This window comes from Syzygium oleosum, unplaced genomic scaffold (assembly GCF_021117445.2).
Source record: "Syzygium oleosum isolate NSW1041296 unplaced genomic scaffold, Sole_v2.1 Sole_v2.22, whole genome shotgun sequence".
NCBI classification, from domain to species: Eukaryota; Viridiplantae; Streptophyta; class Magnoliopsida; order Myrtales; family Myrtaceae; genus Syzygium; species Syzygium oleosum.
The window spans coordinates 1,734,098-1,746,880 of NW_026607506.1; the positions used below are offsets into that span (position 1 = coordinate 1,734,098).

The 12,783-nt window shown below is 46.0% G+C and overlaps 3 protein-coding genes across 3 annotated transcripts; all 3 read right to left on the reverse strand.

Annotated features, from left to right (window-relative positions):
* Nucleotides 1-87: 87 nt before the first annotated feature.
* On the reverse strand, nt 88-1,980 carry LOC115669920 (protein LYK5-like). The gene has a single exon (XM_030591095.1). It carries the CDS (start codon nt 1,978-1,980, stop codon nt 88-90), a length of 1,893 nt encoding a protein of 630 aa, XP_030446955.1.
* Nucleotides 1,981-4,500: 2,520 nt separating this feature from the next.
* LOC115669977 (probable calcium-binding protein CML41) lies at nt 4,501-5,230 on the reverse strand. The gene has a single exon (XM_030591150.2). It carries the CDS (start codon nt 5,187-5,189, stop codon nt 4,617-4,619), a length of 573 nt encoding a protein of 190 aa, XP_030447010.2. The 5' UTR covers nt 5,190-5,230; the 3' UTR covers nt 4,501-4,616.
* Nucleotides 5,231-10,718: 5,488 nt separating this feature from the next.
* LOC115669976 (probable galacturonosyltransferase-like 1) lies at nt 10,719-12,308 on the reverse strand. Its single transcript, XM_030591149.2, has one exon. It carries the CDS (start codon nt 12,200-12,202, stop codon nt 11,033-11,035), a length of 1,170 nt encoding a protein of 389 aa, XP_030447009.1. The 5' UTR covers nt 12,203-12,308; the 3' UTR covers nt 10,719-11,032.
* Between the last annotated feature and the right edge of the window lie 475 nt (nt 12,309-12,783).

Below are 12,783 nucleotides of genomic sequence, written 5' to 3' on the forward strand. Positions count from 1 at the left end.
AGAATGCGGCATTAACTGGATACAAGAAGATCTATAGAAATGATCAAGAGGTTCTACTCTAGAGATCTAACTTCTCTGTACTGTGAATTACTTCTTTTTACCAAGCTTCAAGCGCGATGGTTGAATTTCCTGGGCCTTTAGATCTGCCTGGATTTTCAATAGAGTCGCTGCTATCTCCGCCATGCCTGGTCTCCTTGTTGGCTCATGCGCCAAGCAGATTAGACTTAATCTAACCATCCGCATAGCTAAAACTCTTCCGCTATGTTCAAGTCTAGGATCGATGAAGCTTCGAAGAATCTCGGTTTCTGCATTCTCTCTTTCCATCGCAGAAGCAATTGCAGCTGAAAGTAGAACTTCCCTTCCGTCTTGCAAAATGACCGCATCCTTCCCTGTGATCAGTTCCAAGAGCATCACTCCGAAACTATAGACATCGGTCTTTGAACTGACCAGACCTCCCTCAATGCACTCTGGTGGCATATAACCTTGGGCCCCACCAGGGTGTATAGTTAGGGAAGCGCTCGACGTTTCCCTTCTTGCGACGCGTGCAAGACCGAAATTCGCGATCTTGGCCCTGAGATCGCCATTTAGCAGTATGTTGCTGCTGTTGATGTCCTTGTGCACGTAAGCGGGTTTGGTGAAGCTATGGAGATAGTGAAGTCCGTTGGCAACATCCAGGGCGATATTGATCCTGTAGCTCCAGGTCCGAGTTTTCCCGGAGCTTTTACTGGAGGAAAGCCACTCTCTCAGAGACCCGTTACTCATGTACTCGAAAACCAGGTAAAAGCAGCTGTCGAATTCGCAGAACCCCCGAAGCTGGATCAGATTGAAATGGTTGATCTTCTTCAATATGTTCACTTCGTTGGACACATCTCGACTCACCCTCTTGACTGCTAGGGTTTCCTGGCTGAAGGCACCACGGAAAACAGAACCTTGGATTCTGTTCCGAGAGCTGAAGTTCTGCGTGGCCTTCTTTATTTCCTCAAACACGAAGACCTTCAGTATTTCCTCCAAGCTGGCGATTTCAAACCGGAGATCGACTGGTGAGGCCAATTTCCTACTCGCCTGCCCTCGAAACTGGGGAACCACCGCCTTTCTCTTCTTATGCCACAGAAAACATGCGAATGCGGTAAAAACGATCACAAGAAGACCACCTGCTGCGACTCCGACCCCCAAATACAGTTCTTTGTTGGGTTCCCTTCTCGAAGAGACATAAGTGGGTGGAGGCGAAGATGGCTGTTTCTGGTATGTTACGGTGGTTTGCGAGCTCGAAGGCACGCTTATGTGAGGAACTAGAATCGTCGTGAAGGGGAAGATAGTGGGGTTCGCTTCTGAAAATCCGTTTTCCGTGAGTATGGCCTCAGCGCTAGCGTTGAACCTCTCACCAATACCCGTAAGAGTATCATTCCAGTTGATGGAGTAGGTCAGCAAGTACCTGACACCGTTTACAGTTTGATTCCTGGTAGGACAAGCGCACCGAAGCGGCACTTGCAACTCGCTCGCCCCCTCCAATTCGAACTCGCCGTGCAGATTTGCTCCCTTTAGAGAATTGCATGTGGAGAGCCCCTGGTAGGTGTCGTTGGCAACGGTGAAGTAGGTGTCCTTGCCGCCAGCTATGGGAAACACGGAGATAGCCCGGTAGTACTGCCCCGAGCAGGAGCAGTTCACAGGGACGATCACCTCCTTGTCCGTGGGGAACACAGTGAGCCTCGTGACATTGTTGATCCTCGCGACATCCTCCTGGTCCGATGACAGGAGGGTCGAGATGGTCGGGACGGAATCGTAGGGCGGCCGAGATTTGAATATGAGGAATGCCCGGCAAGCCCGTCGGTTGCCGTTGCAGGTGTAGAGGAAGGCCGGGGACGGTCCGTCCCGGTCGTCCTGGTCGCAGTCGAGGACCGAATTCCCCGAGTACTTCTGCTGGCCATTGACAGAAGTGAAGAGACCGAGCATGAAGAAACCGAGGACAATCTGGTGATGCATGGTTGCCTGTTTGCACCAAAAAGAACGACTCAGGGTCACTGACAAGAGCTTCAAGATTCTGCAGAATGCTTTCGTGAAGCTTTGATGTTGCTCACTTGCTAACATTGCACATAACCGCGTGAAGTTATATTAAAAACTTTAGTATATAAAAATTGATTCTTAAATTGGGCATTGCTATCGGTTGGATTTGATCCACAAACGAATAAAAATCAGTGTGGCCCATATTATTTCATTTAATATAATCATGCAAATAAATCTCCGTTTGAATGGGTAGATTACAGAAAAGTTAGTAGAGTAATCTTGACTGAGTTCGTGCATTAAACGGATTCTTTTAGCCATTTAGAAGATTCTTAAGACCCCACGTAAATATAATATCTTAATTTAACGTGGACCCGTAATTTGCTGGTCCGTGAAAGAAACTTGTTCCTTACTATGCCACCGCCCCTACCTACACAAATTTTGATGACCTAAAGTAGAGCATCAAATTACTCAACATTAATAATAACTGTAATAAAAACCAGAGACTAAACTGATCAAAATTTCAAGAAAAATGGATCGAAGAACGAATAGGTGAAGAACTTATATCGACCCATAAAGATCTATTTGGATTGGCAGGGATTGGCGCGTTTGCAAGATTCCCATGCTCTGGACTCGGAATCCGATGATTATGGGCTCCGTTTGTCCCCTCGGAAAAAATGAAATTTCATGTAGGGGGCCGTGGTTATCCATCAATTAACCTGCTCTTTATGGTCGTGACCCCAAATTATGAAGAAAATAGGAAATTTTAAAGTTATTCGAAGCACGAAATATGTGATAATTTGCAGGCTATAATTTGAAGAATTTCGGTCAAAGATGGGCATGGTACAGGAATATCAAGTGGCCGTTTTGAATTATCATGAAAGATTGATTTTTGTCTAGTCTGGCATTGAGCACCCCCCCACAAAACCTGGAATTGGTGTCTGGGCTTCGCAGGACAGACGAGAGCAAAATCTGTAATTCTTGGAAGCCAATGAAGCAAAACATACGACAACCACAGACCTCGTCAAACAATTCTAGCAGACCGATGAGTCAAGTGTCCTCCAGCCAGCAAGACAAATCATAAATTTTTGTTGAGTTAAACGAGCGTGCATGTCTGAACGAGGTCGAGCTGACGATTTCGTTTCCTAACCCCTATTTTTCTTCCGAGGCATTCACGATGATTAACACCGACACCTGCAGTTCGTGTCGTGTTGTATCATGGAACGTACCGGGAACAGAATAGAGGACGCGTGATACGCAGGGGAACATAGCCACAAGCGCAAGAAGACAGACACTTTGTATAGGCAAAGGGCTGTCCTTTGTGCTGGTTTTCAGATGGTTTCCGGGTTGAAGATGAGCGATATGACTGTGCCCCGGTCGGTCGCTGCATCTCCTTCGGCGACCGCGGTCAAGCCGCCCAAACAAAAAGAAAAGGCCATATGCGGGGTCGGGGCGAGGACAGTTCGGTTCGGCAACAGAGAGTTAAAACTCGGCCTTAGAACAGTGAGAAAACATAATTTGATGATAATTAACTTACCTAATTTCCGAGTGTACTCTTGACTCTCTCCATTTATTCATAAACGGATGTAATCCATGTCTTCTCAAACCCTCTTAACGTGTTGAAGTTGGTGTGAGGTCACGATCCGATCGGCTGGATCTGAAAGATAAGTCATACAATCTGTTGTTTATAGATTGTTTATTGATTGAGCTGCATGTTTAAGCTTGTTCACTGTACCAGCTCCATGAAAAGAACACGTTTATAGTCAAAATCCTATTCTGGGTAAATGCTCATTCATCTCCTAAATTTAGAGGATGTAAAATACGTACCAATATTGATTATTGTAATCTTATTGAGCTCCGTGAGTGAAGCCCCAAAGATACGAATGTTCACTCAAAGGTAACGTAGACTCAAGAAACTACGAAGAAGTTGAAGAGACTGAATTTGGTCACCGTTTCTAGCATCACATGGCGAAATACCAAACCAAGCGCGAACAATCATTGCGGCCACAGGCGAGGCCGTCAGGCCCTAGCCTAGATCCACACGAGGGCCGTGACCATCGCCTGTTGGCCGATGCAACCCTCCCTTGCTGGCCGACGAGGGCTGCGACGTCCTCACCTAAACCAGGCAAGGGGTCGGCCAACGCTAACTAGACTACTACGTCGGTGATTTCTGGCCAAAATTGGCCGGAAGGACTAAATGAACAAATCATCAAAAGGTTTAGGACTAAATTAACACAATCGAAATGTTCAAGACTGAATTGGCACAAGTGCAATAAGTTTAGAACTTTTTTAGTAATTTCTCCCCTAATCATGAGTCAGGCGGCCTAGTATAGGTTCGCCTGAGCTAATAAGGTTGGAAACACAATTTCGACGTGCCGGGTAAAACAACCTTCTTCTTGGGCGATTTTAAGCCCAATGTAGACATGATCAGCTCATTGGTCAGGTCTGGCATGAGCGGAGCAATTTACGTGTATACGTGAAAATTTTAGTCGAGTAGAAAGATTTCACATATCCGTTTTATCCGAATAACATAGAAAAACATGGACTCGATCGATACATTGACTTGTCCGTGACGCTATTTTCACAAGAAAGCTCTCCGGCCCTACATCGCATCAACATCAGTTCGAAGTCATCATGCGTTGGAATTCCTGGAAATCAACCACTCCATTCCCATCGAGATCGAAAGCACGTATCATGCTCACACACTCTTCGTACGAATGTTCTCTCTCCCCGATCCTCGACAACGCATGTTGCAGTCCTCGAGCCGTGATGCCCCCACAACCTTTGTCGGCTTCAAACATCTCGAACACCCTCTTGAGATCGTCGTCCGCCTCGCCGCCGTCCTGTTCCATCATGCTGACAAAGTCCTCGAACTTGAGCAAGCCGTCGCCGTCCGAGTCGAAGTCGGCGATCACCTTCTGAGCTTCGCGGTGTGGCAAGGACTCGCCGATGGACTCGAAGAAAGCGCTGAGCTCCTCGCCCGACATCTTCCCATCTCCATTGCGGTCAAATCGTTTGAAGGCTTGCAAGTACTTGTTTTCGATATCGCGAGACGTGTTCGTGGATGGCGACGGCAGAGACGGAGCGTTTGGAGATTTGGGTTTCGAGTGAAAGTTACGCGGGAGCTTCAGGAGCTTGAGGCTCCTGCTGACGAGCCACTTCGACGGCTTGAGGACCAAAGCGGCGGCCATGTGGCATGTACAATGTTTGAGTTTGGCGAATTGGAGCGGCATTGGTCGAGCATTTTTATACATGAAGAGCGAGGAGCGATGCGGTCGCGTGGATGTTTCGAGCGGATGACGATCGGAGACAGAGAGGACTCTTGCGCAGAAATTGCGCGCTGAAGAGCCGTCGCTGTGCGTGAAGTTGCCGTGCATGTTCGTGGTGCGAGACTTTTAGAAAGACTTGATTTTTCAATGAAAAGAAGCCAGTGGACGCACTGTGCTCGGTATTTACCATGAAAGTGACCGGAAAATTCATCCTCTCGATTTGCTTGCCTTTCTCCTCTGACTTCGCAAAGGAAAATTGGCGGGTCCCGTCGCCAGCGGCATTCCCATGATCAAATTTCAATCGCAACACGTCGGGCTCACATGCCCGCTGTGTGCATAACAACAGCTCGTGGAACCATCGATCGCATTTCAAAATGGGAAGTCGTTCGCGATAGGTCCATATAAAAGTCCGTGTGCCACACAGGTCTTTCGGAGCATATATCCCACTTCATATGTATGCCCATACTCATTTCGTCTGATAATTAACTTAATCTTTTAAGTGAGTCGGATTCAAAATTATTTTGTCCCCGGATGTAATCTTATGGGTCATGCAAATTTAAATTACATATACGACCTAGAATGTCGAAGAAACGGGCCCGTGCACTGCACAGGTGCGAAAGCTAGTTTCGGGTAAATGTGAGGGCTGGCTAGTGGCCGCCGCCATCTTCTTCCATCCTACCTTCTTTAAGCATTGCCGGAAATTAGCTATAAAGCATCAGAGCACTATAAATTGAAATATAGCGTAAAGCAAATCGACAATGTCGGTGTTGAACTTGATAAGAAAGCAGTTTGCTTCGAAGAGAAGGTAAAGCCGACCAATTGGAGAAAGCGATCCACCCAAAAATCTCGAACGAGAACCAATTAAAAAACCAAAAGATTATAGTCATGTTAGCATTGCTAAGCTTTTAAATTAAAAGCCCCCCTTCCTTCCCGGCATGACGCCTCTTTGCGCTCTTGAAGTACAAGGATTCTACCCATCGAGTCGATCATCGTATGCGAGTTGTTATTCTTGGAAGAAATTTCGCGACACCGACACGAGGCGATCGATTTAGGCGGGCGAGAACGCCATGATCTAAAAGCAACCAAAGTTTCTCCGTAGTTTTAACATGATCATGCTGCAAAATATTAACAGATATGTTTGTTGAATTATTGGTTTGCGACATTGTCATGTGCCATGACCATCACGGTGCAGTCTCTTTGATCCTAAATTTTAACACACTTAACCCTTGGGTAAAATTGGATAATGGCAGCAATCCAATGACCAATTTAATCATAAATTCTAGCTGGTTCTACCCAAAAAGCTTGTCGTACACTCCGTTAATCAATTTTTAACCCGCGCTTTACATCTCCAGGATCACTCGATCAATCATAAATCGAGTTAATTCTAAACGGTATATTTTATATTTGAAGAAACGAAATGGAATGAAATGAAGGGATGGAACGGGAGTAAGCATATCGGATCGATTGAATACGAATTTCTAGGGGTGAGCAACTTGGACCGCCCAAACCGGGACCGGACCGGACCAGACCGGACCGACGAGTTTGGTCCGGTTCTCGGGACTATCGGTCCGGTTCCCGGTTCCTAAAAGCGGAACCGATTTCCGGGCGGTCCGATTCCCGGTTCCAAGGGGGAACCGGACCGGACCGGACCGACTATTTAATATATATTTTTGTTATTTTTTTCTTTAAAAAAATAATAAAATGTGAACTAAACTCTAAATGAACTTCATTATCATAAATTCATTGATAAAAAATAGTAAAATGTGAATTAAACCCTAAGTGAACTTCATTGACATAAATTTATTGACAAAAATTAGTAAAATGTGAACTAAACCTTAAGTGTTTGACAAAAAAAAAATCCTAAACTCTAAGTAACGGGTTCCATTGGACCGGACCGGAACCGGACCGGACCGGTCCGGTCCGGTTCCCGGTCCTAGAACCAACCGGTCCGGTCCGCGGTTCCCAAAATTGAGAACCGGTTCTCTCGGTCCGGTTCCCGGTTCCACCTTAGAACCGGACCGGATCGGGAACCGCTCACCCCTACGAATTTCGCTTCTAATGTTTGGCTGACGCGGGAATGGAAAAGAAGTAGGAAAGAGAAAGAGAAGTTTTTTTAAAGCCCATATATCTTTGGTCTCCAAGTGCTCGCGAGAGACCCATTCCAAAAAAGCCCGCGACATTCATCCTGTGCCAACCACGTTTCGCGCATGCCGCACGGGCTCGGATTGGTCAAGAACCGCGCACGATGGACCGTTTGTTCGAAAGAAAACTATTTTCCGAGGAATTATTCTCCAACTTTCTTGTGTTTGGATGACCGAAAAATTAATCAATCTTCGGAAAATGCTTTTAATGGACCGAAAGTAACAAATTTATATCTTTCCCCCTCTGCAAAAAGGAAATTAATTTTTTTAAAATACCAAACAAATGAAAACTAACCATTTTTTCATGAAAATAATTTTCATGTATAATATTTTCCTTCATCATGAAATTTTCAATGAAACAAATGCACCCTAAAGTTCCATTTGTTTCGCAGAAAATGAATTATAATTTGGATAACATTTTCCCAAAAATGATCTTTTTGCTTATAATATTCTCTTCAAATTTGGAAATAATACATTATTTAATTTAAAATATGTATATAAACGCGACAACATTCATTTTTACTTTTTACTCGATACAAATGTTTTTTGCAAACGCAGTTCGACTTTGTATGATGCCATGCGCCGCGGAGTCATCACCATGCCTGCATATGTTTGCTTGGCACCAGTTTATCCTTTTCCCAAGTGGAATTTGATCAACCAAGTATTTAAATGTTTGCTTGAGTAAGTCAATTGGAAGGGAGATATTTATTTTTCTTTACATTAGTTTCCATGCCTACAAATACACATTATTTAAATTTTAAAAACTATAAGGACGTGACAGGATTGATTTTTACTTTTTTAAGATTCAGCTGACGCGGTAGACTTTTTTCAGGAAAAAGCACTTGAAACTTTCACGACATGTAAATACCGATGCGTAGATGCACACATCATTTTTATTATGCTTTTTTGAAATTTGCATATTGCTTTATACTATTTACGATAAAGTGAAAAAACGCGTTTTATTTTCGAAAAGGAAAAGGCAATCACGACCTATAATAATTATAGTCTCAAGTCTCTGTCACACGTCATATATTGAAAAGTTTCGTGCCTTTCGTATTAAACGAAAGTGGAAATTTAAGTTTACAAATTTAAAAAACGAAAAAAAATAAACAAAAGTATGATCACCCCCATCAAGCTCTTATTTCATTTTTCGGTTGACAAATAACTATCACTGCACTTTTTTTAAAGTTTATTCGAATTACACATTTCGTTTTAATGTTATAATATCGAATACACCTACAAATAAAAAAAAGAAGTCAATTAAATTTGAGAGAATGACACAAATGGTTCCTAAACTTTAGCTCAATGTGCAATGTGATTTTTAAACTATCAATTTGTTCAATGCGGTCTCTGAACTTTCATATAATCAAGGGACTGATTTGCACATGTACCAAAAGTTCGTGGACTATATTGAACAAATCGAAAGTTCAGGAACCACATGCGCAGTTTAGGGATAACATTGAACATTTTCATATAATTCGGGGACTAATTTGAACTTATACCAAAAGTTCAGGGACCACATGAAACAAATTAAAAATTCACGTACCACATTGCGGACTTGACTAAAGTTCACGGATCACATCGAACGAATTAAAAGTGCCATATTATATATTAGGTAAAAGTTCATGGACCACTGGTGTCATTATCCCGTTAATTTCGCATTCGAAATTGAAGCCAGCGGCTCCCCTTTCAGATCTCTTGCCAGCGTAATCTAGCAAAAGTCGCATATACCGGAACGAAACAGAACAGTATTTAGGAAGTTGGAAAAACATGGGAGGTGGGGTCCACGTGTGGAAGGCCACGTCCCATTTTATTAAATCAAATCAAATCCCGGACCATGTGGCCCCCCCCCCCCCCCAGCCCGTGATCGAGCGCCACGTGTCCCGAACCGGATGCAATCAATCAATGGGAGTAACACGGCTGCCTGCCATTGCCTTCTCTTCTGCTTTGCCCTCTCCTCACTCTTCCACCGACACTCGCATTTCGAAAAGGGCCCCCCCGGGGACAGGCTGGCAATGTTGACCTGTCTCTGTTGACCCAATTAATTGGATCTTTTCCCTCCTTTTGTCAACAGTCGGAAACCACGAGGACAACCTGCTCCATGCACACTTATGTCTTCATTAGTGTATGGCCATCCAATTATAACTATGAAATTAATGGAAAGGGATGTTAGGTGGTCGATTTCGGGCAAGTATCGGATCTCGAGAGTTACGTGTCGTGGAGTTTCGTGAGAAATTCCGAGGACAAAATCACGTAAGCTCTGTTGACACGGGATCCGACGGATGGACGCGCGCACAAGGGCTGGGAATGATGAAGGGGGGACACGATTGTAGCTAACTCGAGGATGATTGTGAATGATGAAGGCAACATGGTCGCGATCATCCAATTAAGGCCTGCCAACTCTTGGAAAATATGTAGGGAACATAATTATGGTTAATTCGAGGACGGCTTTTTAGGAGAAACGTCGTCGATGGGAATTTCTCTTTACGAGTGCAGCCTCGAGATGGCATCATATATATATGTGTGCGCACTCGAAACGGTTTATTATAATGGCGATGTATGCGTACCGTGATCACATTGACAACCGCAAGAAAAGAATGTTGGATACCAATCTTTATACTAAAGTTTCTCCTTGATTAATTCGCTCGGACACGACACGGTAAAGGCTCCATCACCGATCGGTGAACTGAGCAGTCTCCTCTCTTTTGATTGATCCGGACTCTACGTCTGTGTTTTTTGATCGGGGCCCGATCTAGATAGCCTAGCGACGACACCCTCCTCGAGGTTAAAAATGAATTTCGAAAAGTAAAGAAAATAGTCAGACAGCTCGATGTGGGTTTTTTGTTTTTGGGTCAAGACAGCACGATGTGGTTTGAAAGGTCAATTTATTGGACACAAGATGTCTTTTCAAGAAAAGGCAAACTCCAAGCTACTGATTATTTGATAATAATTATGTAATTACACCTGCATGTCTTTTACTCTGCCTGGAGCATCAACGAGGACAACCACCAGCGCTCGGAGATAATGTTACCTAATGAATAACGAACATGAAATGGACTCTCTATTCCTAATTTTTCGGCGTCTTATAAAAAAATCGAAATGAATACCCATCTCACCGAATTTCCACGCGTTAAATCACCATGCGATGACAGAAAACCCTACTAGAAAAGGAAGCAACATTCAATGGACCGACAAAGAACTTTGTATTAACCGATAGAAAAATCGAAGAGTGCTCATGAATCCACCTCAAAATAGCTCTACAATTTTTGCTATACAGATAACATGTACATGATGATAATCTCTGCAAAAATTTTCCAAAAAAAATATATATCAAAAGGATCCCAGAAATTTTCCTGGACCTCCCTCTTATTGTCACAAGTGAAATTTCATATTGTTCCAACATATTTAATCTCTAATCAAACTATAGGATGCCGATTAAGTGACACCGCCGTCGGTCCATCGGCCGGAAGTGTCCCAAAAGTTATGGAATTGCACACCCACCTGCATCTCCGAAGAGAGTGTGCATGCGTTATCTACACGAGCTCCGATGACCTCATCGTCGACCGGGGCTCGAGCTCGCGGCGCTTCGGCGTCGGCCCGAAGTGGAGGTTTTCCTGCTCTGGATCAGGAGTCCAGCGCGAAGGGAGTGCGCAAGAGATCGTAAGGAGCCCATAAGGCGTCCAACGGGCACGGCCGGTTGGCGTCGAGCCGCGCCCACGGCTTCCCTTTGCCGCTCCAATGCAGGAGGCTGACCGGGCCGGGGTGCAGGTCCCGGCACAGGCCCCGGAAGTTGTCGCCACCGAGGCCGTGCTGGTTCCACCGGTGGTCCACCGGCGCGATCGCCCCGGCGAACACCAGCAGGAAGGGCGGGAGCGACCCGAGCTCGTAGATCCGCATCCGCTTCTGGAGCTCCATCCACTCCTCGATCTTGGCCGTGTACCCGCCGGCGCGCCACCGGTCGAGGTCGATGACCATGACGCCGGTGTTGAAGTAGCAGGGCGGGCCGCGGCGGCCCGCGAAGGTGAGGGGGAGGGAGGGGCTGGACCAGAAGGTGGGGGTGAAGTAGGAGGTGAAGTTGGCGTTGCAGTACTCCGGGGCGGCGAGGACGGCGGAGCCGGGGTCGAGCGGGGTGGCGGCGAGGGAGGCGATGTCGTCGACGAGGACGAGGTCGGAGTCGAGGTAGACGACGCGGCGGACGCAGAGGGGGAGGAGGTTGGCGAGGTAGGAGCGGGCGTAGTTGAGGGGGCAGTCGAGGGCGGAGCGGATGGAGGTGGAGATGAGCCCGGAGACGGCGGAGGCGTCGAAAGGGTGGAGCTGGAAGCGGAGGTAAGGGAAGGAGGAGGAGACGGTGGCGCGGAGGAGGGACGCGTCGGAGGCGGTGGCCGAGTAGACGAAGTGGAAGATCACGTTCTGGGGGCACGTGGAGTGCTGGAGGACGGAGAGGATGGCCGCCATGGAGCCCCGGATGTAGGCGGCGTCCAGGGTCATCGCCACGTGGACCGCCGTCTCCGAGCAGATCAAATCATCGTCCCCGCCGCCGCCGCCGCCGCCGCCACGGCCGCCATCACCATCATCGTCGCTGTAGCTGTCGCTGGAGGTGTTGAGGAGGGAAGGGCAGGCTGGGGAGTTGTAGAATTCCGGGGCCTCCTTGAATTGTCCCGGGTCGACCGCGGCCGTGGTGGCGCCGCCATTGGCGACGGCGGCGGAGGAGACGTAGACGGAGAAGAGGAGGGAGAGGGAGAGGGAGAGGGAGAGGGAGAGGAGGAGGAGAGCTTTGTTACTAGGCAGAGACATAAGAGGAGTGGTGAGATGGGTGGTGGGATTTGGGCAAAGATGAGGTTTGCGGGGGGCGTCTTTGGTTTCTTGAACTCCTTTTTGTATCGAGCAAAAAGGAGAGAGAGAGAGAGAGAGAGAGAGAGAGAGAGAGAGAGAGAGATAGGCGTTTTGAATGATGTCTGAAGATTGAAACACGGTTTTGGCGTACCTTTTCTTTATTTATTTAATTCGATTTTTTATATTTCTTTTAGAGTTCGACCAAAAAAAAAACATTTCTTTTAGAGAAAAAGAAGGAGGATTTAAAATAAAGAAAGAAGTCAAAGAAGGGAATGGGAATGGAATTGAGCTTAAGCTTAGCTGGATGGCTGGCCAGAGAGCTGGGTCAAGAACTTTTCCAAGAAGGGACGTTTGTTGGGCTCAGATCAGTTGTTCTAATTGAATTTTTTTAAAAAAAATTCAATTTTCAATTATAATTAATTATTGAAAGTAAAAATAGCACATGGGTATTTAATTTTCTTTATAAAAAATATTTGTAATTTTATTTCGTGTGGGGTCCTTCCGTGGGGGGTGGTGGAAAGGGCAGACTGACTTAGCTTTTA